The sequence below is a fragment of the Musca vetustissima genome, unplaced genomic scaffold (assembly GCF_032173495.1).
Source record: "Musca vetustissima isolate MV318-11 ecotype Yass unplaced genomic scaffold, APGP_CSIRO_Mvet_v1 utg7685, whole genome shotgun sequence".
NCBI classification, from domain to species: Eukaryota; Metazoa; Arthropoda; class Insecta; order Diptera; family Muscidae; genus Musca; species Musca vetustissima.
This window is the reverse complement of record NW_026887687.1, coordinates 358,683-385,190: the sequence shown is the minus strand read 5'-3', so window position 1 is coordinate 385,190 and position 26,508 is coordinate 358,683. Positions and strand designations below refer to the sequence as shown.

General features: G+C 33.3%; 1 protein-coding gene across 1 annotated transcript; it reads left to right on the top strand.

The window, feature by feature from the left end:
• Positions 1 to 596: 596 nt before the first annotated feature.
• On the top strand, positions 597 to 26,358 carry LOC133335357 (putative leucine-rich repeat-containing protein DDB_G0290503). Its single transcript, XM_061543638.1, has 9 exons — positions 597 to 628; positions 16,514 to 18,838; positions 18,916 to 19,099; positions 20,537 to 20,939; positions 21,046 to 21,325; positions 21,396 to 21,590; positions 21,651 to 21,822; positions 24,788 to 25,021; positions 26,065 to 26,358. Exons 1-9 carry the CDS (start codon positions 597 to 599, stop codon positions 26,356 to 26,358), a joined length of 4,119 nt encoding a protein of 1,372 aa, XP_061399622.1.
• The last annotated feature ends 150 nt before the right edge of the window (positions 26,359 to 26,508 follow it).

Below are 26,508 nucleotides of genomic sequence, written 5' to 3'. Positions count from 1 at the left end.
GAAAATGTCTTCAGTTTTTATTTCTTTTTTTATTTTGGAATGATTTCAATTAATTACTTAATACCATTTACGGTTGTAATGCCAAGAAATTGTTTAAGTTTTCCAAAATTTTTTTTTAACTAAATTTATGGCAATTGCAGACCTTAAATTCAAATACTTTTCATGCATAAAAGTTTCAATGACATTTTAAAAAATATAAAAAACAACAACAATAACAAAATTACAAAAAAAAATCTGTTTGTTGATGGGAGTTCGTTGAACACATTATTACATTACACATACACACACACACAATCACAGCCCACCCATGTAATTTCCATTCAATACTTCTGCCAAAACCACATAAGTAAACTGACCTTTGCTAGTGTATGTATGTGTGTGTGTGAGGGGAGAGTTGGGGTTTGATGATGTTAGATAAATACATCAAAAACTGTCAAGCAAATCAAACAATATTGGCTCAATGTTTTTTCTCTATTTGTTTCCAATACGAAGACGAAGAAATGAATGCTCTTGGCAGTAGCATTTAGTTTAAACAAAAATAATGACAACAACAACAGAAAAAATATCATATTACTAATAGGGTTATTGTCACCATAATGGCTCTGTGTCAAGCCAGACAAATTGTAAGGTAAATGGCTTAAATTACCAAGAGGGGGTTAGAGTATATATTTATCTTAATTATAGGGGAGGTATATGAGGGAGTTTTTTTTATACGAAATGTACTATTCAGTAAAGCTAAATTGCGATTTTTTACTAGAAAATAAAAAAATAGTTAATATTCCGCTGAATAACGTATTAACCTATTTAGCTAGCCACACATTTTAAAAGGACCTTAATTCGGCTAAGCTGAGTTAATATTTTTCAACAAAAAAGCGAATTTAGCCTAGCTGAATTAATACTGTTTTGAACAAAATTCTGAATTCAGCACAGCCGAATTAATAAAAGTTCAGTTCAGCACAGCTGTTTATAAAAGTCTGAATTCAGCTCAGCTGAATATCGATTTTCTAAAGGAAAACTTCATTTGCATATTCTAAATGTAAGTTATGCTGTGAAAAAAAAAACACAATTCAGCTACACATTTATTTGGATATAACATTTGTTGCTACATATTAACACAAAATAAGGTGTAACCACATTTTGTATGAACTATTTTAACAAAAAATGCTTGTTTGGTATTTCAATCGATGTTACAAGCTTCACTAATTTTAGCTTTTGTAATGTCTTAATTTAGTTTTCCTAAAAAGAGTTATATTGCAATAATTTCAACAAAATATATTGTATATTGTTACAATTTCAATTAAAAATAATTCAATTATTTTGCACTCTCCCACATTGTTAGCAGGGTGATGATGAGTTTTGCCGTATGATGATGATGATGAAGTGTAACCTAACAATGGCTCTATATTACCTTTCAATTGCTTGAGATTGTTAATAAATTGGCCAAATATTTGAAATGATTTTCATTTTCGCAATAGTCGTTTTTTTATTAGGCAGAAAATATAGCAACAAAATAATTGAAAGAAAAATTACAATAAAATACAAGCTCACAACGAATGTGGCCAAGTATCCAAAACAATAGCAAAAACTCGCACCACATGCAATACCCAGCAGAGCAACGTCTACGTCGTAGGGGTATCCAAGCAAAGCAACTATTTTGTGGGGTATTGTGAAAGCCGTTGCCGCTGACCCCGCAGCCATCGCCATCGCTACCAATGTGCATTCCTAGTTGCTGTAAAGAAATAGAAACCAAAACAAAAGCTAAGAAATGAAACACCTTAACACCAAAATACACACACACAAAGATACTTGGGAGCATAAACACATGCAAAACAATTGTATTTTGACGGACTGACTCCCAGACAATTTGCCGACAGAAGGGGCTGACTGGCCCATAACACACATACAGACACCAATACACATCAAAGCATTCAGCCATTCTCCGTTCACCATACATGGTGTTGGCTTTTTAATTAGTCGCGATATATAGAACAAGTATGCTCCAGAGTACAACTTGGCCCGGTCTGGACCAAGGTGTAAAATTAGACAAACATCAGTTCGGTAAACAGCTCATATTATATTTTGTTGTTGTTATTTTTATTATTGTTCTCTTTTGTATGAAATAAAAACTTAAAAGAAAATAATAAAACAACTAATGAAAATTTAGTTCATGAAATCTAAGTAGCTGCTGAATACAAGGCAAAATACCGAATAGTTTACAGCTCTACAGAATTTTGTAGTGAAAAAAGACGACAACGGCGAAAAAGAATAAGATGAAAAACGTAGTAGAAGTGTACTTAATACTTGCTGCTATTTAATATCACTATGGTCATGCTTGAAATCTTGATAGTTATCCGCATTGGCTCCTAGTGCTGTACTGGTGTTAGACAAAACAACAAATAATCTGCAAAATAAATATAACTATTTGAGACGGGGACACAGTGTTCGGAAATATGAAATGAAATTAACACAAAATAATTAAAATAACTGTCAAAGGTCCTCTTTAGATTCAAAGTCTATCAGAGGTCGAAAACTTTCAAGAGGATTTTCCGATAAAAACACAAATAGAATATAGATAAGACAGAGCTAGAGAAGTTTTTCTAGCTAGTTTTTCTTCAGAGAGTATATATATTATTGCTGCTAATGCATGGTTGTCCTTGTTTATATGCGTTAATAAGCTCGTTCTCTGCGTTCTCAGTTAATCCCCGAGCCTGTATTTTTTGAGCACACCTAATATAGATATATATTCAGATATATTTTACGGAAAGTTGGTGGAGCGAGAACTTCTGCCAAGATAGAGAATAAGTCGTTTCATGGCATAAGTGGTGTATATAGACGAGAGAACTCTTTTATATATAGAAGGAAGAAGATAGAAGATATATGGAAGAGAAGAGTCTATATATATAGAATATTAAACGTTCTTATATATTGCAAATAGAGAAAAAGTCTAACATGGACAATCTCAAATTCATTGCCATTCATTTAGTGTACAGTATATTGTAATAATATTAAGAGGTCTTGTTGTTGGTAGCTAATTTAATATTATTTAATTTGTTGTAATAGTATTATGTGGTTAACAAAAAAACATTATTAAGTCTTAAATTGTCATGACGCGGGAAGTTGGCATATTAATACCATATTGGCCCAAATATGCAATTCTCCGCACCCCCACCCAAACACAATTAATAATATTTGATGACAACTGTGTTTTTGGGTTAATATATTACATTGGATTATGTTTGGTCACACAAATCATTTACATGTCAAAAATATATTTGTGAGAATTTTTTAAATATGAAATTTAACTCGAAATGTTGTTCTTGTTGCGGAGTTTTTGTTTTGGGGAAGGGGAGGTAGGGGATTTTGTTATCTCTAAATTTCGTGTAACACTAAATCGTTCCACTAACCATGGAAACATTTTTGTTTTGATTTTGCGTGATATCCATCATGTCGATTTGTGGAAATTGGATTTTTTATTTATTATTAATTGCAAAATAAACACGCAACCAATCCAAAGGAATTGTGAAAAGAAATATTTATGTAAATGTGAAAATTGTGTGAGGATAGGGATTTAAAAATGGTGGGAAATTATATTTATCGCTGAAGATTTAATCAACAAAGTGCTAATTTATGATAGCCCAATAACCACATCGCAATGTATTCTCCTCTGATTTAATAATATATTAGTATTTAAGGTCCTTGTTTTTTAAATTAAAAAAGAGGCCATATGCATATTTTTATTTAAAAAAAAGTGCGAAGCCTTTGATTTTTCTCAATTATTAAGGCATTTGAGTTTTTCTATAAGACATGGACCATTGGAATGTGTGATTTACTTAATAAATATGAGAATCCCATCTTCCTTATTTCCAAATTCAATTTCTGAATACATATAAGTACTCAATACAATTTAGATACAATTTATGATATTAAAGATTTAATTTTATAAATTTTTAGTGCGTCTGCAAATGCATCAATGATTTTTTAATAATCCGAATTCTATATAAAATATGGTTTAAATGTCTATGATATATATTTTTTTTTTATAGAAAAGCGTGTAAACACTTTAATTTATTTTTTAAATAAATTTTTACATTGTTATCATATTCCCTTTATATGTTTTTATATTTATAAAATTAATATTAAAATCCACTTAAAAATCAAATGTCCAACAATTTATTTTAATTGTTTGTTATTTTTATGGTTAGATTCAATTACATAATGCCCTGCATTTTTATATATTCATAAAAACGTAGTGGGGGAAAACCTTAAAATTATGTTTTCCGTTCTCTCCACCTCCACAATAATAAAGTGTTGATTAGTTTACAACTTGTTGCATGTTGCACAAAATGATCCATTCATCCATCCATCTATTATGGGCCTACCCACATAATTTTTTGTTTGCTTGTTTTTTGGATTGTTCAAATAGACATTGTTTCATTTATTGTAATTAAATTAAATTGAAAAACTACATGAAAATCAACAACAACAACAAATGAAATTGAAATAAAACACACACACACACATCAACAAAATGAGGAAAACCAAAATTGGTCATAGCCGCCACACAGCTGAGCCAGTAATAATAATGGCAACCTATATTGCCAAGAGATTACCACTACTCTAACACCATCCGTGTTACCCACTCCTTCCAAATACGGAACATTCAAGAAGGAAAATGCAGTGCAAAGTAATTTTCGTTTTATTTTCTGGGGTTTTATTTGTTCACCGTTTTTTGTCGTTTGTCGTAGCATTAGTTTCTCTGTCTGTCTGTCCGTCCGTCCATCCATTCGCTTGTCTCTAAATTCAAATCTAAACACATAACAAAATTAAAGCAAAAGTGAAAAAAACGAACGAACATTAAATTAAAACCACACTATAAACCAACAAAAAAATATATCAAGGGGAAAATGCCAAAGTGTAACATTTAAATGGCATTAACTTTAAATAAAAAATAAAAAATATATATGTTGTTCAGAGATATCTATGTATTTTTGCTGCACAATGGGTTCAGACTTTTTCCAATAAAGGGAATATTACAATGGAATTTTTTTACGATAAAAAAATATGGCCAACACTATCTCTCTCCGAATTTCAAAACTGATGTCATTAGTTTTATTTATGGCGACACCAAGGTATCTTTGGCTACCTCGTTCTAGTTCCACAGTTAGTATGAGTCCACTGGACGTCTTGAGCATTGATACCATCTGCTTGGTCTGCTCGCCATTTACTGTCAGTCCCACATTGCAGACTCCTTTCCAATTTGTTCAAAGGTGGCAGTTACCGCTCGCAATGTTCGACTTATTATATCGAGGTCATCGGCGCAGGCGAGTAACATGTGTTGTTTGGGGTACAGAGTGCTATTTCTGTTTGCTCTCGTATGATTTTTTCCAGCAGAATGTTAAACAGCTCACACGACGAACTGTCACCTTGTCCGAATCCTCGTTCCGTATTAAAGGCCTCCGATAGGTCTTTTACGACATTAACTGCTAATCTTGCCTCCGATAGGTCTTTTACGACGCAGACATTGTATTCGACGAATAGGTGGAATGTGTCGATGTGTTTTTCGTGAGTCTTTTCAAGGATTTGGCGCAGAGTGAAAATCTGGTGAATGGTAGATTTGCCAGGTGTGAAGCTGCATTGGTATGGTCCAATAATTTAATTGACCATTTGCTTCAGTCGTTCACACAGCACGCTGGATAGCACTTTATATGTGATGAGAAGAAGATTTATTCCTCTATAGTTAGCACATATCGTCGTGTCTCTTTTTTTGTACACGGAACACAGGATGCTGAGGTTCTAATTATTTCAATTCCAATACTGATCAGCTGATGCATGCTCCTCATCAGAATCTGACCACCAGTCTTGAATAGTTCGTCTGGTAACCAATCCGATATTCTGACCTCATCTTGGCTAGGTGGTTTGCACTCTATACCGTCATCTCTTATTGGTTCTGGAGTATTTTCTTCACCGCCACTATTTCATATTAGAAGCTTTTCAAAATGCTCCTTCCAGATAAAATAAAAATAAAGTAATATCCCTCATTCAACTCGTCTATAAAGACTATTCTTCAATTCGTCCAAGAACCTCATAATATCTAGAAGATCGTCTATGTCACTTCCATAATCAGGTCGCCTAAGAGACTCTAATCTTCAGTATATCTATTGAGACTCCCTAGAGACTTCATTCAACCTACGAAGACTAACTTTTCGTCTGTAGTCATTTCCTATAGCACAGATATGGAGAATACCTTTAGCTTCTCTATATAGTCTTTCTACAGTACAGTTCCTTTATAGTGACAACCTTCAGCTGCTTTATAAAGACTCATTTCAGCTCGTTTTTCAACTCGTCTAATGGGACTGATCTAAGCTCTCTATAAAGCTTCACTACAAAGCTCATATATTGGGACTCCCTTCAATTCGTCTCTAAATATTCTCTTTAGATAGCCTGTAATGATTCCCTTTTGATAGTCTGCTACAATTGCCTACTTTTGATCTTTATTTACCAGTTGCAGAACATAAATACATGTTGTGGATACTGCTCCCTCAAAAATTGGCCTTTTCAATCATAAAAAAACTCAATCATTCCATTTAAAAGTTTAATGGCAACTAAATTGTAAATTGTTTGCTTTGGTCGTCAATTTTATTAACTTCAATTTTTGTTGTTGTAGTTGTGATTGTTATTATTATTCATTTCTGTCTGAGTGAATGCAATTTGGAAAATCAAATGATTTTCCGCCTAACTAAAATATAATCAAAGAAACAAAAACAAGAAAACAGCAAACAAACAAGCCTTAGAATTTACAGCATAGATCCCCAACATACGGCTGCTATGCAACAAAAAAGAGGGATTGACCGTTGTTGCCATTTATGAACGTGGTCGTGCAACATCCATCACCCATTCCCATTCATGTGCACCATTCCCAAGCTGGCTGGCAGGCAGGCAGGCAAGGCAATCACCCATCCGCCACATACACTTGTTGGTTGTTCCATAATTAGCAGCAGCGGCAGCCACAACAAACTGCAGTGCAATGTGCCGCATGAGGCAGCAACTGTCTGATATGCTGCTCCCCAAATGCTGGGTTGGCTGTGGTGTTAATAGAGTAGAATTGTGAATTGCAGAAAAAAGAAACACGAATTTGCGTTGGCTTCGCTTGTTACGTTGTACTCTATTATCGACAGTGGGCTGTAATCGTGGGAAGTATGAACTAGAAGTTGCGATTTTTTGGGGTTATGTGTGGATTATTTAGACATTTATTTTCAATATTTTTGTTTAGTGAAGATTTCAAATGAAAAATGTTGTTGTTGGAATAAAACGAATCAAAGTAGTTTTGGTTTATATTATTTGAAACTTCTGTATGATTTTTTTAATGTTTAAAAACGTAAAATAATAATAATTAATAAACAATTGTAAGTATTATTAACATTTTGTTGACATTTATGGTATCTTTAATTTCAAGGTTATTATACTTTTGTAAACTCATTCTGAGGTCAAGTTTATTGATTCAAATTATTATTACCTGCCGTAACAACTGTAATAATACAAAACTTTTTATAAAAGGTACTCCTGTTTTAAATTAATTACAGTCAAGGTAATGAAATGTTAATTAAAACCCATACACAGACACACATCTTTAATACTGCAGCTTCACTTATACGATATTGCCCTTAAATGCCTCATTACAATTTTATATTGAAAAAATAATTTCCGTTAACCTCACTTTTTTTAAAGATAAATTAAAATGTTGGAATAAAAAGACTTCCTTTTTTTCAATATTGAAAAATCAGATTCTGTCTAAATGGTATATTCGGTGTTTAAGATTTAATTTAATTTATTTTTTTTAACCTCACCTAATAATTTATTTATTTTTCTATTTTCAGATAATCTCCTAATATACTAGAGATCAAACGATCTGACTATGACTTTATACTACATCAATTAATTGGTCATCAGATATTGGGTAAGTTTATTTTTTTCTTGTTTTTTTTTTTTTTTATTGTAAGCATCAGTGAAGGATGCTCGACCAACAACATTTAGATTTTAATTTCTTTCGAGACATAATATAAAAAGTTTCTACATAATTTGGATAAGATCAGGTTTTTGTGGAGTTTTGTTGGAGCTCAACTTTTAGACATTCAAAGCATTCATAAATATCTTTAAAGGATGTCATATTTAGAACGCCTAACAAAGGCCACCTTTTGCCATTCGTCCATTCGCAAAAATCGACTGTTAGACTTTTCAATTTTCGCCTCTGACCAAAAAGTCGATTTTTGCGTTTGACTAAAAAGTCGACTATTTGGTCTTTCGATTTTGTCAAACCTGCTTAAAATCGATTTTAAACTTTTACCAACTAAAGCAAAATCAACTAAAAATTTAATTTTCTTATCTGTTATCAACAGATGAAATAAATTAATGGAATGTGAAATTTTTGGGCAATTTCGGCTTTGTACTAATAAATGAAGTATTTATGAAGAAAATCGAAAGTCGATCTTGAAAAGTCGACTTTGAAGTTAGCCTGAAGGCTGAAGATATACAAAATTAACTTCAATTAACTTGCTTACCGGAAAATCGTCGATTTTTACCCCTACTTTCCCATCTGTGACTTTATAAATTATCCCTTCCCACCCATCAATCTTCATTACATAATTGATAAAAGACATGGACATAACTGGCCACTGTATTTCGATTCTAAGCATTCCATATATACCCCTACATACATGCATATTTATGTATGTACTCCTTTAATAGTCATTTGAATTTCTGAACTTTATGGTGATTTACGATGTGCAATGCAGTGAGTTAGCGAGCGAGCCAGCCAGCCAATCAGCCTACTCGTCAGCCGGTTGGTTATTCTTTCTCATTGCATTTAAAGTTGCATATGTTTCAAAGTTTATTAGGAAAATATTCATTTCCGCCTTTTATGCTGTAGCGGTGGCAGAAGCAGAGGCAGCACAAAACTAAATAAATATTAATTTTACGTTTTTCCTTCTCTATGTATGTATGTGTACGTACGCATGCATACATTTGCACTTAGAAGAAGAAAATACAGGGGAAAATAACAACAAATTGTCTATGTGATATTAAAAGTAAAAAAAAAACTGGTCATAACTCAAGAAGAAGGGGGGAAGCAATTTTCTTTGAAGTTTTTTTGTCTTGTGCTCATCATTTATTTATGCTATAAAATGAAAAGCATGGAAAATTATTTAATTGCATATAAAACGAAACTCAAACATTTCGAAAAGTGTCCAAACGGGAACTTGTCGCCACTTTTTGTTTAGGACTCGGATAAAAATTCAATTTTCAGACAAATGCGTTTCTTTTTTTTGTTTACTGTTTTAATATCTGGATTTTATTTTAATTAAAAGAAGATTTCCTAAATATTTATAAATCTTCAATGTTTACTGTTTACTGCAATTTTAGTTCGAAACCCTTTTTCATTTCGTGGGAAAAATCTCTCGTGTGAAGAGGACTTCCTTAGTCGTCCATTTTTCGTTGTTATTTCTTGAGTGTTTATAATGAAACTTCCATTAAATAAAAGTTTAATTAAATGTTATTAAAAAAAACACTCATACATATCCACACACACAGGCGGAGAGATGACAATTTCCGTCCTTGTTTTCGTTTTGCATGGCCGACATTTGTTTGGTTGGTGTCAAGCGCGCATTCGCGGCATAGGCGGCTGGGGAGCACATGTGGATCCAAGAAATCGATTTGAAGACACATGTTCAGTTTCTGAGGAACCATACAAAAAATAACATCCAAACGGAAACGAGTCTGGAGAAAGAGAAAATATTATTAATTGTTGTTGGAAAAAAGTATGAAAATAGTGGTCTGTAAATATTTACCTATACAATTGTATGTCATGCCAATATATGTACATATATATGCAACTATATACATTAATACATACTTACGTAGCAATGTATAAGATCAACAATATAGCCCAGTAATTTAGTTCAAAACTTAGCCTAACTGACCCCGCAGACACTTTTCACACATACATTAGTAGGACGCAAAAAGTAAAATAGGCACAGTGTTGTGAGTTCACACAAAATGTGAGAGAAGAAGGTAAAACTTTAATTTTTAATAGTATTATAGGTAAATAAAAATAATCTTAAATAAATGAATATAATCTTAAGTATATGAAAAAAATAATTCACGATGCTGAATTATATTTATCATAAGAAAATTATTGATTCGTATCTACCTGAATGCAATTTTAAAAGAAGATAGTAAAAAAATATTTTATACAGTTGAATTCTGTAGCTCCATTTCATTTTTGCACAATTTTCAATTTTTTCTTCTACTAACAAATCAACACGGAATTATGTGAGCGAAAAAAAGCACTATAAAAGAGAGAGATTCAAAGGAAATGATCGATCCGCTACGTGAACTAGATTGCCCAACTCTAGAAGATAGCATACATTCAGCTGGCTGAATTAAATTTTCATTAAAAGAAAGCCAAAATTTAACTGGTCGAATTTTGTTTTCTAAATGTGATCTCTAAATCAGCTCATCAAAAACATTAATGCACAATTTATTTTAGCTCAATAGGATATATTTTTAGTTTTGAAATGGTATTAGTACAGCCTTTTTCAAAAAGCAGAATCTCAACACAATTCAGTTAAAAATATTGACCTAGCTTTACTGAATAATTTCAAAAATCGCTATGAATCGAAATTAAGTTTTCAAAAAATGCAAAAATGGATAATTTAGTTTTCCAATATTTTCAATTTTATGAAAATACGATTGAGCTAGTCATAAATGCTATTCAGCATTATATCAAATTATATATACATCTCGTAACACTGTGTCACTTAGCTTTCTCGCAATGAATGCGTAATATATATATATATATATATATATATGTATGAATAGGTAGCAAAATGTCATGTATATCCATCCGTATGTATGCACAATGTGACAACAATTGAGTAGGGCTTAAAGATTTATGCATTTTAAACACTGCTCTTACTTTTCGTCTGTCAGTCAGCCAGTCAGTTACACAAAAAATATATAAATCGAGTGAATGTTCTTCGTTCGTAGGTTTATGGGTCTAGCGTGTCGTCGCGTCAATATATAAACTTTTTTCACATTTGTTACATGACTGACTGACTGGCTGATAGACGGACAACATGCTGACAAAGAGAGAGCAATTGTTGGCTGTGTGTACTCAACATCTGTGGCTGTGGCAGACATAGAATTTTAAAGTGGGTCGGTCGTCTCAACCGGCTTTTACAACTGGCTGCCACTTACAGAGATACAACACTTACTGGATGTTTTGGTTGTAGTTTTCTTCTTTCATATCATGGTAGTGAAGTTGTTTGTGTTGTTGCAAAATCCAGCCTTCACTAAACGCGGCGTGTGTATAGAAATTGATTCAGCCACGCCAAACAAGTCTGCTGCAACAACATCATCAAACAACTCGCGCAACTGCCATATCGCCATCGGTACTCCACATGACGACTTTCAAGTTCATGGATATTCACTCCCGGGTGTTCACATTTTTGTTTTGTTGTTTTCTTTTTATTTTGTCAAGATATAAAACATAAAGAACATAAAAATAAATAAAAAAAGAGAGAGTGCCAATTCCCGCTTATGTGATAAGCAAATAGTCACAAGAACAACAACAACAAATACTGCTACATAAATGCAACAAAATAATCAGTAAATATTTTGAAGAGTGCGTTTCTTAGGAAAATAAAATATTATGTCGCTAAAAATGACTCGTTCGATGTTGTTGTGGTTTTATCAAATGTATTTTATAACTCCCTCATAATGGGGAATTCCGTTATTTATATTTATTGTGACAATCACTTTGCTAAAAAATATGTAAAACTGGGTCTGGAATTTAATATTTTCGAGGTCTCATAGCAGAATTTCAGACTAAAAGAAAAAAATTATAAACAATTATTATAATCAGCTCTTCCAAAGCCAAATTTATTCTTGTATTTTTTCTTTTCATTTTTTATAGTGTGAAACATACCATACAAGGGAAAATTTGTAGATCTTATTAAGTGGTAAAACATTGCTGATGAGTGAAAAATCAATATTTCGAGTAGTGCACATAATAACGCCTACGTATTATCCACCCGAGTCGAAAAACTTAAAACCTGGCTAAAACAAAAGCATTAACTAATAATATCTTCCACCATCGAAAGCATTCAGATTTTGTCGTTCGCGATTGGTTCCAGATTTTGAAGTTGAAAAATGTGCTACAGTGTTATTATTCTTCAAAATATACTATTCAAGAAATATAACTTTTAGCATTTTAATATATTGGAACTTACAATGCTTACCTTCCTCAATTATAACTTTTCATTTTTTTTAAATAATTAAATCTGTAAAATACAAATCACGAACTCTTTGATTTCTATATTCTTCGGAGATTTCTCCCTTTTTGGTTTCGAGGCCTTTTTTTCATTAGTGACTAACATCACGTCATTTGACATAATCCATTTTAACATTGTATGCACATAAATATACAACACAAATTTTTTTGTTGGGCGCCATTCTCCCACAAAACGCAATAGTAAAAGTTAAATGAATTCCAACAACAACAACAACTAGGAATGCATGACATTTGTCCCAAATATGCCACAAATTAACACAAAACAAAAACAACGTCAGCAGTCAAACTAATTTACTCCTCTCCCCCAAAACAAAAACAAACGAATTCACGTGTGTGATGAACGACCACACACACAAAAAGAAAGTCGCCAGCTGGGGAGGGAAACTTCAACCAAAACCCACCTGCAACACACCTACAACTCCAATGGAAATCAAATCCAACAAAAACCACCCACATTTTCCACTTATTTTCCAATGAATTAGCGAAAGGGGAGTTTTGGTGTAGCACAACAACAAATGCATTGTTGTTGTGGGGGATCTTAGCCTTTGCATGCTATGTGTCATTGTTCAAAATAATAATTGTAGTATTGTTTTGAATTTCAATTAGTTTTTTAAGTAGATATTGACAAATTTCGGTCGTATAAATAATTAATTAATTATTAACAAAAAAGAGTGGGAACTAAAGAAGAAGATGACGATGAAAGAAAAAAATAAATCTGCCATTGTGTTGTGAGGCTCTTTAACTAACGATGCCATCCATCCATTGTTAATGTCGTTATTGCTGTTTTTACTGATGGTGGTCTTATTGAAAAAATCACAGCTAATTCTGTGCGATTGCATGATATACACACACTCACATATGTATAGCTATTATATATGTATATCTACTTACAGCCATATGGAGAAGAATAAAAAAACCTAATCTTGACATGAACTCAATTCATTAAACAACCTGATTCCGTTTCATTTGTTTTCGGTTTTATGCCTTTGTATACCTTGATGTGCTGATTTCGGTGTTGTTGTTTTTGTTGTTGTTCAATGTTTTTGCTGTTGTGTCTAAACATAAAAATTAGATTTGAATTTAAGTTAATTGTATTTGTTGTACTTTACACGAATAATCATCATGGCAATAATGATGATGATGGTGATGATGTAGCATATAAACACAAATAATATATTAAATAAAAATGTATGTAAGTATGTGTGCCCAAAATGCTGTAAGTAAGTTCATTTTGGCCATACGCCGTATTTTCGTTGATTTGGTAATTTACCACAAACACCATCTGTCATATTTAACCAAATCGAATTGCAATTGTTTGTCGCCTGGTTAGTGGGTATACATACTCATACATACACACGAAAATTGGACTGACAGTGGGACCATAACAGTTGTGGCAAAAATGTAACTAAATAATATCAGGATTTGAAAACACACCCAATACAAACCAAAAAAAAAAAAAAAAAAAACAATGAGTACTCCAAACCCCAAATATATTAGTGAGTTTTAAAAATGTTGTAAAGGTTCTAGTTGCTCTTTACAACCGATGTGGCACAAATTTGGCATTTCGGGTTCTTGGATATTTGCGGACTCTAAAATGTTTAATATAGGTCTTGCCCCGACATAGCCCTTATAATTTTGGGTATTTCAGTGGACTTTTTTATACTATTGTATTTTAAATGTTCTACCTTAATTTTCCAATCGCAGAGGCTTTAAAATACCTTGACCAAATTTGTGCTATATTGATCTATAGAATTTCTTTACACACCAAAGATAAGTCCAGAGGTCTTTTGTAGATAAACTGTTTTCTAAATACCTTACAATGGACTTCAGTATGCAAATTATACAGAGATCAGCTACAAGTACATATCATTCATATATAATCTTGTAGATGAAGGTCCATGCTAATCTACGTAATGAAGACCATCTTTAAGTATTCCGCATTATATATTACATATGCAGAAGGAAACCGTTACCAGAGTTTCCCACAGAAAATCATCCTGACGTCGACCACAGACATGTTTGTAGTCTGCTAATATATAAAATATTTTTTCAGATGACCATGTATGGCCAACAAAGACACACTTCTATGCGTCTGGGAACTTTCCACAGGTACAAAACTATATAAAGATCTTGTATAGATAGAAAACCTTCTAGAGATTATCTGTAAATCGATAAAGGCCAATACATCCAGATGCATTTTATAGACCGCGAATTATCTAAGGGTTTGTTATGAACTGAAAATCTCGCAGAGATCTTCTGTAATCTGTAGGAGCAAATTTATTTGAAATTCAAAACATTCCATTTAAAATTTATAACATTTGAGTTGAAATTCAAAACATTACATTTGAAATTCATAACATTTGATTTGAAATTCAAAGCATTCCATTTGAAATTCATAACATTTGATTTGTAATTCATTTAATTTTAAATTCAAAATTTTTTTTTTGGTAAGAATATGAATGAATTTGAAATGAATTGTTATGAATTACAAGTGAAATATATATTTCTATTTTTGGCAATAAAAAATATATTTAGTCATTAAAAAAATTAAACCACCTCCGAATGCAAACCACAAAATTGCATAAAAATATTTACTACAAAAAAAAAAAAAAAAAAAAAAAAAAATGCAAATGCCTTTTCGAAATGCCGCCAACTAACACAAAAATGACATAAAGAAACCGAACAACGACAATCATTAGTTTCTGATGTTGTTGCTGCATATTCCGCCTGTTTTGTAGAGCATCTGTGTGTCGGGTGTGATTTTGGGTTCTGTTTACATTTGTCATTATTATTTATTTAACTTTAGGCCCTACATTTTGCGGTCATTGTTTGTACTCTAATTTTGTTTTTCCTTTCAATTTTTTGTTTTTGGTTTATAAATGTTTATTTTTTTCAATGTGGGGTATTCTTTCAAAATTCATCATCTTGGGCATCGGCAGCATAATTGTGAAAACATGCCGAGCCAGCAGGCAACTCATCGCCGCAACTTCCCAACTTGACCGTAAAATCTAAACAACATTCACCAAGGCCCGTGTGGACGGGAGGCCAAGAATTTGTTAAATGCATTTTTATTGCAAATTTTGAAATGTTTTCCTAACTCAGCACTCTCTTCCCGTTCATTTTTATAAAGATTTCGTCGAAATTATAAATTCTATTTGCAGAATTAGAGAAGTCGTTTCTCTGGTATTTTCGTGCTAACATGTGGTGGTGCTGATGATGATGACGGCGGTGGTGGTCGCAATGCTGATGACTCGAAAAACAATTTGCAAAAAAGGAAAAGAAAATAAATTTGTTTCTATGAATAAAACATATGCTTCGCAATCGCCTGCTCCTACCAACGGCGAATTTTGTTGTTGCACAAAAAGTGCGTGGTTGCCTCTAATAATAATAAAAACAGATCATGTATTTGTGTTATAGGTTTCTGGTTTTATTGCAAATGCCGGCCTGACTGCCTGCTGCCAGCTTGCTGGTTTCCTACATTTCTTCTTGCTGTGTTGATTGCATTCGGTGGGGGTAACAATACATCCGCAAAATGCGTTCGTTGAGCAATGCAATCACACGCGGAAAATGCTGGGGGTACACCAAAAGAAATATGTTTGTAGTTTGAAATGGAAGGCTATTCTAGAAAGCCTTGCAAAAGACTTCCCTAGACAGAAGACAAGAATTTCGGTTATGTGGAAGAGGTATTTTATAGAGAAAATCCTATTCATGCAGAATACCATTTAGATGCCTTCTATATACTGGAGACCTTTTAATGTTCTTCGATGCATAGATGATGTTACACAATTCTCTTATTGACATATGTCCATTCAGAAGTCATCTACACACATAGGACGATATTTTTTAATTGATTTTATAGAAAACTCATACAACAAACCTAAATTGTTTTGGAGGTCTTCCCTAAATAGGAGACCATCTGCCGAGATCGCTTTTCAGATAAAAAACAAGATATTCAGACATACTCAATATACATCCCATTTTCTAAAGGGCAGCTATCAACAATAGGTCAGCTATATATTAAAATTTCAGGCTGTTATCAATAAAAGAGGCAAAACTAAAATTCAAAACTTAACATACTTTGTTAATGATTAAAATCTTTCAATTAATTTCTAACAATTACCAGCAATTCCAAACAAATCTCTAATTTCAATTTCCTTTATTTTGCAGATCAGAAAAACACAAATTTCCAAAACAATGCATATTAATTGATCCAGAGAAAATCGTAAACCTCTCCTCGCTTCGAAAATTCTTTCTTCAACACACAACAATTCACAAGACCGGACAACAACTGTCGCAACACACCATGTCTGCCATACTTTTCACACAAGACGAACGCGATTGTCACAGTTTGGACTCAAAACTACTTCTCAACGATGCCACCACATCCGCCGATCACTACGGCCATGAAAGTCTTAAATTGGACAGTTCCTGTGCCGCCATCTATGAGGACATCTTGGGCAACAAAATGAATGGCCTGCAACTGCATAGCCTAGATGTTGTCGACAATGAGGACGTCGATGCTGATGTTGATGCCGATGTCGCGTCGCTGCATCTAAACCTAAATCACAACAATCCGCACCACCACAATTATTGCGATGGAAGTGACAGTGGCGTTGAAATTGCCAGCAATGTTAATGTCACTCTGCAGAGGGCTCTGAGCAGCCAAAGCGGTGGCTATGCCAGCAGCCAGGGTGGCCTAGATGAACCAGTCGGTGTCAATTTGTCTTGCAACTCGAGTATGATCAGCTGCAGTTCCGATGTTTACGACATGAAACAGGGTCAGCACGGTGTCATGGTGGCCGCGACAACCACGACTACAACGACGAACCTAAATGGCCGTTCCTCGTTGAACAGCTACGAGTGTTGCAGTGAGAACGGCAGTGAGAGTAGTTCGGTGGCTGGTCCCACCAGTATGGCAGTACGCCGTGTGCCTAATCACAATAATGTTAAGAAGAAAGTGGCCATGTTTGAGCCGTCGATGCATGAAAGCCTTTCAATGAAGAGTTCCGCAAAATCTGCCACAAAAGAGGGATCGCTAAATTCGTCCAGTGCCAATGCCTCGACACCGTCAAAGACACGTTCCAGTGGTTTGAAAAGAGCCGCATCCTTGCCACGTCCTAGCCACGGTACCAGCCAGCAGATGCGCGAGCGTTTAAACGAAAAAGTTAATTCGAAAACAACAAATTCCAGTTGCTTGACTCCTTATCGGCAATCGGCCGCGAACAGCAGCAATGGTCAGTCACGTACTTCGACACCCTCGACAAAGCCTCAAAAACCAGATACCTTACCCAGCCAGTTAAGTCGTACTACCTCAATGAGCATGCAACGATTGATCCAGCGTACACCCTCCTTGAGCAGGGCACGCACGCCCTGTACGCCCGATGACGGCCGTTGGCCAGGCGTGGGTTCCACTCGCGCCAACCAGAGCAGAAGAGGTTTGTCGGTTACTCCCGATTTGGGTTCACTAAAAATGCGTTCCAGCATGATGGCCAGTATGGAAATAAAATCAAGTGCCTCCAGTCCCTACAGTACTATGCCGCGGAGGCGTAAACAAAAGTCAGTGGAAGACTTGACTGGACGTAATTCACGAAGCAGCTCCATAACCCGTGAATCACGGATGACATCCTCGGTGATTATGACTTCCCGCAAGAGTCTGTCCACAACGGCCTACTCCAACAGCAGTACACCAACACAAAACAAATCCATGACAGCTTCCCTGACATTGGCCAAACAGACAGCCTCCAGTTCGAAGAAACTTCCACAGCCAGTATGCAAAACTAGAATTTATCACGAGACATCTTCGCAGACTGCATTGACCAGTTCCGATTTGGAAAAGGCGTTTGCTGGAGTGGCATCGACGGCCCGTCCAGTCGACAGTGTTGAACAAAAAGACGAGGGAAGTCAAGTCGATATAAGGGATCAAGAATTGGAACGTCTGCGCGATGAGGTACGTCACTTGGCCCAACGTGAACAGGAGCTGAGTTCCAAGCTCAAACGTGAACGTGATGAAAAACTTGCCATGCAGAGGGAATTGCATCTGAACACGGAACGTGTTATGGGCCTGTTAAATTTGGCTCGAGTTGCTGGTAATGGAAAAATGTTGGATGTCAGCACACCCACCTCCGACGAGGGTGAGAACAACCAAGACAGTTTGCTTATGTTGGAGTCTCAAATTCAGCTGAGTGGACACGAATTGTTGGAACGTCAACAGGAAGTGGGCCAACTGCGCAAGCTATGTCGTTCCCTACAGGCCGAAATGGAACGTTCCATTATGCAACAAGAATGTCTGCTCCAAGAGAAGACCGCTCTGGAACAGGAATCCAACGAGTTGCAAGATTTCCTCCAACATGAAAAGGCGGCCATGTGTGATGCTCTCAAGGATTTGGAAAATGAATACCAACAGTGTAAGCAACAGATGGCCAGTAAAGATGAACAGATTAAAGTGTTGCGCGATGAATGCCGTCACTTGGTGAGACTTAATGAACAAAGAAGGTAGGATTACCGATTAGATGGGTTGTTGATGGAAAATGGGTTTAATCGATTCACTTTTTTTCGATTCTTCATTTCAGACAAGAAAATCGCATGCTTCAAACTAAATTTGCAGCCATGGAGTCCAAGTCTAAAGAGCTGGCCATGCAACAAAATGCTTCCGTTTCCGGCGCCACAGCGGCTTTATCTGGCCTACATGCCCGTCTCGATAATTTGGTCGAACAATTAGTATTTTCATATAATATATCCGAACAGGATTTGGAGGTTGGTTTTGGAAGAATTGGAAAAAATTTAGAATTTTTTTTATAATTATTTAAAAATGTAATAGTTTTTATAATACATACACCATGTAAAAGAGAGATTATTACTCTTTTGAAATACTCATTTTATCCTATGTAAATCGATAAAGAATGTAAACCCGAGATTTCTGTTATAAGTTGTATGTACGTCTATTGTGGTCGTGTTAATTTTAGAATGATTGGTAGTTTTAAAAGCGGTATATTTGTCTATTAGCAGGGCTATAACCTTAGATTTTAAATAATATTTTAAAGGGTGAATAGAGATGTACATTTGGATTTTGAGAATATGTTTTCAACATATATGAATGATAATAGTTAATGTTTTAAATAAATAATCTCAGGTTATTCGAAGGAATGAAACCTTCAGAAACACATGTAAATATATATCTTTGTTGACAGCAACTATATTTTATAGAATAGAAGAATTGTCGAACTTAACTAGGTTTTTTCCTGTTATAGCTTTTCCTCATGGTGTGGGATATTAAAGTTTCTTTCCTTAAAATATATTTAAGTCATGTAATCAATCTCCAGTTTACAATACTTCATTAGATATTGCTGGGAAAATAACATTTTTGGAACATTTACTACAAAATATTGGAATTGAGACACCACTTTGGCTGTTCAAAGCCCTCTGCAGATTGAAATTAAAATTGCTGACCTTTCTTCTCTAGACCAATGTCTCCTCAAAACTGTTGGGGCAGACATTGTAACATTATGTTGAGCTTTAAAATTTGAACATGTCTCTTCCCAACCTTCTCACTTCAACTTAATTATATTACAGTAATGTTATTTTAATCGTATTGAAATATAGACATCGTTACGAATAGCTTTTATTTTCCGTAAATTTCAACCAAAAAAAAAAATTAACTTCATATATAATTTTTGTTATAATAACTCTTAAACTTATCCCATAAAACAATATATAATATATTTGCAGCACCTAAGCAGCAGTGAAGATGAACAAGTCTTACACTGACACTGTACATTGAGTTTGAGAGGGGTGGGTGGCAAATGTTTTCTCATGTTGTTTGTTTTAATGTTTCTAAAGCAAGAGCAAAAGCGAATTTATTGTAAGCTTGAAATTAGAACGGATTCGAAGATGTAAAATCAAATCGTTTTTTTTTTTCTAATAAATTTGCATGGCCCTCACCAATCACACCTAATTTCCTACATATGTACATCATTAAAATAATAATGTTATATATAGTATAAATCATCATCAGATATTATCTACAGTCTCCAGCATTATAATGGGAATTACCAAAAATTGGCGTAGTTTTGTTTGTAAAATAAAAATCGAAAACATAGCATTTAAAAAATTTCTTTGGCTTGTTGAATATTAAATACACACAATGTTCGAAATAAATTAAATACTAATCGTATTGTTTATTTTTATTTCCAGGATATTGGTTTCCAGGCTGATGCCTCAACGAATGTTAATGCCAGCGGTGAACCATCCCTAGATTTGGAAACGAGTTCATTGAAACTGACGCTCAACGGCCATGATGTCATCCAACATCCACAAACATTACAATTTGCACAAACATCCAATACACAATTCCAATTGAATTCGGCCAGTGATGGCTCATTGTCGCCACAAAGGAATCAGTCGTTCATTGCGGCTGTCATCAGTGCCATACGAAATGCCACAACGCATTCGGGTAAACGTCTATTGGTTAGACAGAATAAACGTCACAGTAGTAGCAACGGATCACAGCATCACAATATCAATGGTCATAACAATAACAACAACAGTAGTAGTCAACAATCACAGCAGCATCAGGCACATGGCGATCACAATGGTGGTAAGGAGGGATTTATTTTTTTACAAAACTTAAATTGTCTAACACTTGTAAAAATCAAGAAACTTATAACAATCAAAATTAATATAAAATCTATTTTGCCTTGCAGATGATTCAGATTCCACAGAAATGCTGGATTCCGAAACTGAACCCTGCCTAATGATGGACAATGTCCTGGAGGATGTCAATATGCCCGATTCACATTCACACAATATGGTTTCCTCGTGCACGGGTATGATATCACAAATCGATATACCCTCGGAATTGATGAACATCAGCACCACTGGTGACGATTCGTTGCACAATCTGTCACAGGCCATTGTCAATCGTCAGAACATGGAGTCACAAGTTAGTGCTCTGAATAGTAATAAAATGAATTTGCAATTGAAGTAAGTAATTCGGACATTTGATATCGACTTTGAGAAATTTCTAATTTATTTTGTTATTTCAAAATTACAGTGATAACAGTTGCACCGAAGAACTTAGTTGCCATGATTCCGTTGCCGAAATGCCTTCATTAGTTGAGTATTCAGCTACCCAGGCTGTGGTCGATCAAGTTATTGAAGTTGATAATTTAATAACGAAGCTGTTAAAGGTCCTACGGCTCATACAATTGGATAATGATAATTGTATACAGCAATTGATTGTGGATAAGTAAGTTGTAAATAATTTTTAATTCATTTTTATTTCTTACTAATTCTCATTTTATTTTAGAAATAAACTACAACAAAGCAAAGAAGATATGCTCGAGAAAATCAAAGATCTGCAAGATGTCAATGTGAAACTGCAAGATGAGCTAATGGATGCCACCCAGGAACTGATGTTGAAAAATAATGATTTATCCAATACCAAAGCTGAAATTCAACGTCACCGTAATGAAATCGATGTAAGATTTTAACTACAAAAATAAGAAAAAACTAATGATCGACAAAACAAAATGCAACTTTTCATAATTTGTAGAAATGCTTGTTTGTATTTTTGTTTCATACTTTTAAGTATTTTTTCCAAAACACATAAACACACGAACATACCCGCACACAAACAAAGAAAATTAAAAAAAGAAACTTGTTTTGTATTTTTTTTTTATAAATATTAAGTAACTAATAATTAGTTTAGTGACGACTGAGTAAAACTTTCCTCGCCCTTTTATGAGACATCACACAGAGAAAAAAGTGTGAATTTATTTTTTGTTATTATTGTTTTATTTTAAAGTATTTAAAATGACAAATTATTGTAAAATTAAAAAAAAAAAAACATAATTATTGTTTTTTCTTTTTTCTTTTTAAGACTATAAATTGTATTTTTTGTTTTAGGCACATAATATGTACTTTTTAAATGGGAAAATGTTGTCATTGTTTTTGTGAAAGTAATTCAAAGGCATTTGGGATTTACATTTCAATATATACTGAAATTCATATTTAGATTAAAAAATAAAATTTTGTATAATAATTTAATGTTAGATTATCAAATTATTCGTATATTTATAATGTCCTTTATACAAGTTTTATACTTGCTAAAAATATACATTTCTGGTTAGATTTTATCGAAGAAGTTTCCAAGACTATATTCTTTAAAATGTCGCCTATATAAATTGATAATCGTAACATAAATTAATATAGATTATAATTTTATTTTAAAATCTGAATCTGAATGCTTTGGATCTGTACAATTAATTCGGAATTATTATATAATTCAAAATTGAAAAAAAAACAATGACTACATTTTCCATTAAAACAAACACCCTCACATTTTGGTCTCAATTCAGTTATAAATTGCACTTCTCGTTTTTTACAATAATCGTATATACGTACATAACATATATATAAAATATACATAAATATTTCCAAAATACATACAAACCACACATATGCATACAAACGACACTTACCATTTCCTTTTAGTTAATGTAATCCAGCAAATTTAATTTCTTTCAATCATTTTTTTGTCTTTTAATGAAATTCATATTTGCTTTTATATATTTGTATATTATTATATTTATATACTTTATTTATATTTTTATGCACATACCTACATTAAATATATCTTTAAAAATATTACCAACATATTTTCTTTTTGGAAATAAAAAACAATTATAATTTCTCCATTATTTTTAATGTCTTTTAATTTAGTTTTATTTATATATGGATGTTTTTAGTATTTCAAAAATATTTTCTATATACACACGTTGTTGTTAAATATTTAATTTGTTCTGTTACAAAAACGAAATATTTATATCCTCAGCCTTGTGGCTAATGAGGGTATATATACTTTGCGACGGCAAAATACTGCCTTATCGAAATATTGGTTTTATACCCCATCAAGACAATATGTAGTCGTTTTGTATATGCTTGCTGGGTCGCACCGATTCCATCCAAACTTTGCACATCGTAATATTTCAAGTTTGAAGATGGTGCCCGTCGGTCCACTCCATGAGTTATCTTTCACAATTTTTGGAGGATTTAAACGATTATAAGCAGCTTTAAACTCAATGATTGTCTGTGTGGTAAAATACATTTGAATATCCCATCGTAATTAGGTACATTTTGCTAAAAAATAATGTCGAGAATTATTAGAATGTTTTCTAAGCAATTTTCTTACAAAACACATTTTATATCAAAAGAGAACCCTTGAAGCTGCAAGAAGTGGACTGATATTTTTAATTTTCGTACATAAACTAAGTTTGGATGAAATATTACGATGTTCAAATTTAGATTTTAGATTTGACTCTGCCCGACTTTGGCCCTTTCCTAACATTTTTGATTTATTTCTGAATTGAATTTATTTTTGGCATAATTTAATTTGCTTGTGTTTTTTCCCTTAAAAAAAAAACTTTTGTCGAAATGTAATTTAATGTAATGTAATGATGTATTTTGTTACTGTATTCTGGATGTTTTGTATTTCAACAAAAAATAGCTAAAATTAGTTAAAAACTTTATAACGCAGTAGTTGAAACTAGTTAAGGCAGCAACATTACCAATTGAAAAGAGCAACAACTAATAACTAATCATCATCACAAAAATCCCTCTTCATGTTCATAAAATTATTATCATCATCATCACCGGCATCATAATCATTATCATCATCCTCATCACCAACACGCATCGTACAAATACAAAATCCATGGAATGTTTGCATTTTTCCAACTGTGAAACCAATGAATGAACGAGCGGTCGAACGAACCTACACCAACTATAAACACATTAATTTTGATTCCTTCATAATTTTCAAACAAAAATATATCGAATGAATACCATACCACACTACCATCATCACAACCATCTTCGACATCCATAAAAATCAATAATTAATCATCAACCATGAAAATCATATCACCACTACCATCATCGCCATCTTTTTCAACCCGCTAAACCGAACACCATGCATTTCATTAAAACTCACATTTATTCTCATATTTATATTTTGTTCGGTTTTGGTCCAATAACCATAACTTTTGTTTGTTTTGAATTGTTTTTTTTCTTTTCTTCTTCCTACTTACATCACATCTAAATAACCGAAAACACCTTCACAACCCTAACAAACCAACAACCAACCAAACGTTCATAAATAGACGAAGAAAACATTTTTCTCATTAAATAAATAAATCAAAAAAAAAAAAAAAAAAATAAATAAATAAAAATCACCAGTGAAATCTCCTCTTCACGAATCATCAACATAATCATAACCATTTTAACAAAAATCAAAAAAATAAATTTACATATGGTCGTAGTTAAACTACTTCTGAATTAAATACCTGTAATTACGTTTTTTAAAAAATTATTAATTACCCTCCAAACAAAAATTGAAAATTTTAATAAAATGAAAAAACTCCCTCCAAAAATATGGATGTGCAGCGCCTAACCGAGGATATTTGCAATCTGAGTACGCTGTGCATTAATTATCGCAAATTATCGCCAAGCACTGAAATGCCACCGTTTCCTGGTTTGAATTTAAATCTGAGCAGTGAAATTGTCGATAATCAGGACGACATCGGTGGCATTTTGAATTTATTGAAAATGTGGCAATCCGATGGCCAGCTAAAGGATAATCGTGTTCAGCAATTTATGCGAAATATTTTACAAATAAATGTAAGTATTGGAAAATATATTTTTTTTCGGAAAAATATATTTAATAATGTTGGAATTAAAAATGTATTGAAAATGTATACTTCCATAGCTGAAGAATTTTCGAAAATATTCAAATCATATAAGATATTGTGGATTTGTATTGTGGAGAGAAAATATGTTCCGCTAACTATAGAATATCTCATAAAGGACTTCTTTTTTTAAGAAAGGTTCACTATCACAAGACGACCTCTAGAAGTTCTACTAACTTTGAAATTTATTGGAATTTATACATTCCTCTGGAAGGCTTTCTATCTTAAAAAACCCTATGCAAGAGCTTATATATAGAAAAGTAATATGAAAAGTTGTATATGTACAGACCGTAGTTCTGTAGAAGACTTCCTGATGGTTTAATCGGGTTAGATGCATATATCAAGTCAAATCAAGTCTAATATAGACCATATACACATGCAATGGTTGTTTAAAGACTAAAAAGTTCAAGGCCTATAAATAAGGTCAACCAGCTGGTCTGGATATCAGCTGTTTCAATGCAAGTTTGCTGTCAAAATCCATTATTGTGAATTGACTTCCATTGTGAAAACGTAAACAAATGACACATTTTTGACACTAGACTTGCGAAAAAACAGCTGATTTTCAATTGCCGTATAGCCTTAATAATAGATCTTTAAAATTTTCTTATAAACTTAAGACCTACTTTAAGATCTATTAATAAGGTCGCCCAGCCAGCGATAGTCAGCTGTTTTAGTGTGTTTAGGTGTGCATAATAGAATTCAATTCACAATAATGCATTTTGACCGCAAACTTGAGAAGCAGTTAATATTCAACTGGTCCTCCTGAATGACCTTTTTAATAGACCTTGCGCTACGTGTTTTCTCTTCAACTATATATATATATATATATGAAATTTGCCACATACAACAATCAGAATAATATAAAAGACCATGCGTTAAGTTCGATTTGAATTGGTTCAGAAATATAAACTTAGAACACCCCCTTACTTATATATTTCTTTTCCTTATGCCATCTATTTTCTTTCTCTTTTACAGCTAACAAATCAAAATGACAACACTAATAGCAGTAACAATGACAGCTTAAATGAACGTTTACGAATCTATGCCAATCAGCTGGAAAACATTTCCAAACTTTTGGAGACAAGTTCACCACAATTGATTAGTGATAATCCAGAGCTACAACAGTTGCTTAAAGATCTGGAAACAGTGAAAATCAATGCCAATTGGAGTCAACTGGTGACAGATTGCAATACACATCTGCAGCCGAAGCACGATCGTCAAAATCCGCAGCCAACGTCACAACATTGTGAAGATATAAATGCCAATTAAAATTTACAAAAAAACAACAACAAACTAATTAGACACACAAATTTAAAATGCAATTTAAACAAATTTAAGGAATTAAATTATTTTACATGAATTTTACGTCCAATGAATTTATCAAAGACAAAAACGAAAAAATAAAGCAACTCTCAAAGA

Excerpts from the sequence above, each read along its gene's own strand:
- LOC133335357 (XM_061543638.1), top strand. The coding sequence starts at position 597 with ATGGCTCTGTGTCAAGCCAGACAAATTGTAAG. Across the intron at positions 18,839-18,915 it reads AGACTTAATGAACAAAGAAG|ACAAGAAAATCGCATGCTTC; the intron begins GTAGGATTACCG and ends TCTTCATTTCAG. Across the intron at positions 21,326-21,395 it reads AAAATGAATTTGCAATTGAA|TGATAACAGTTGCACCGAAG; the intron begins GTAAGTAATTCG and ends TCAAAATTACAG.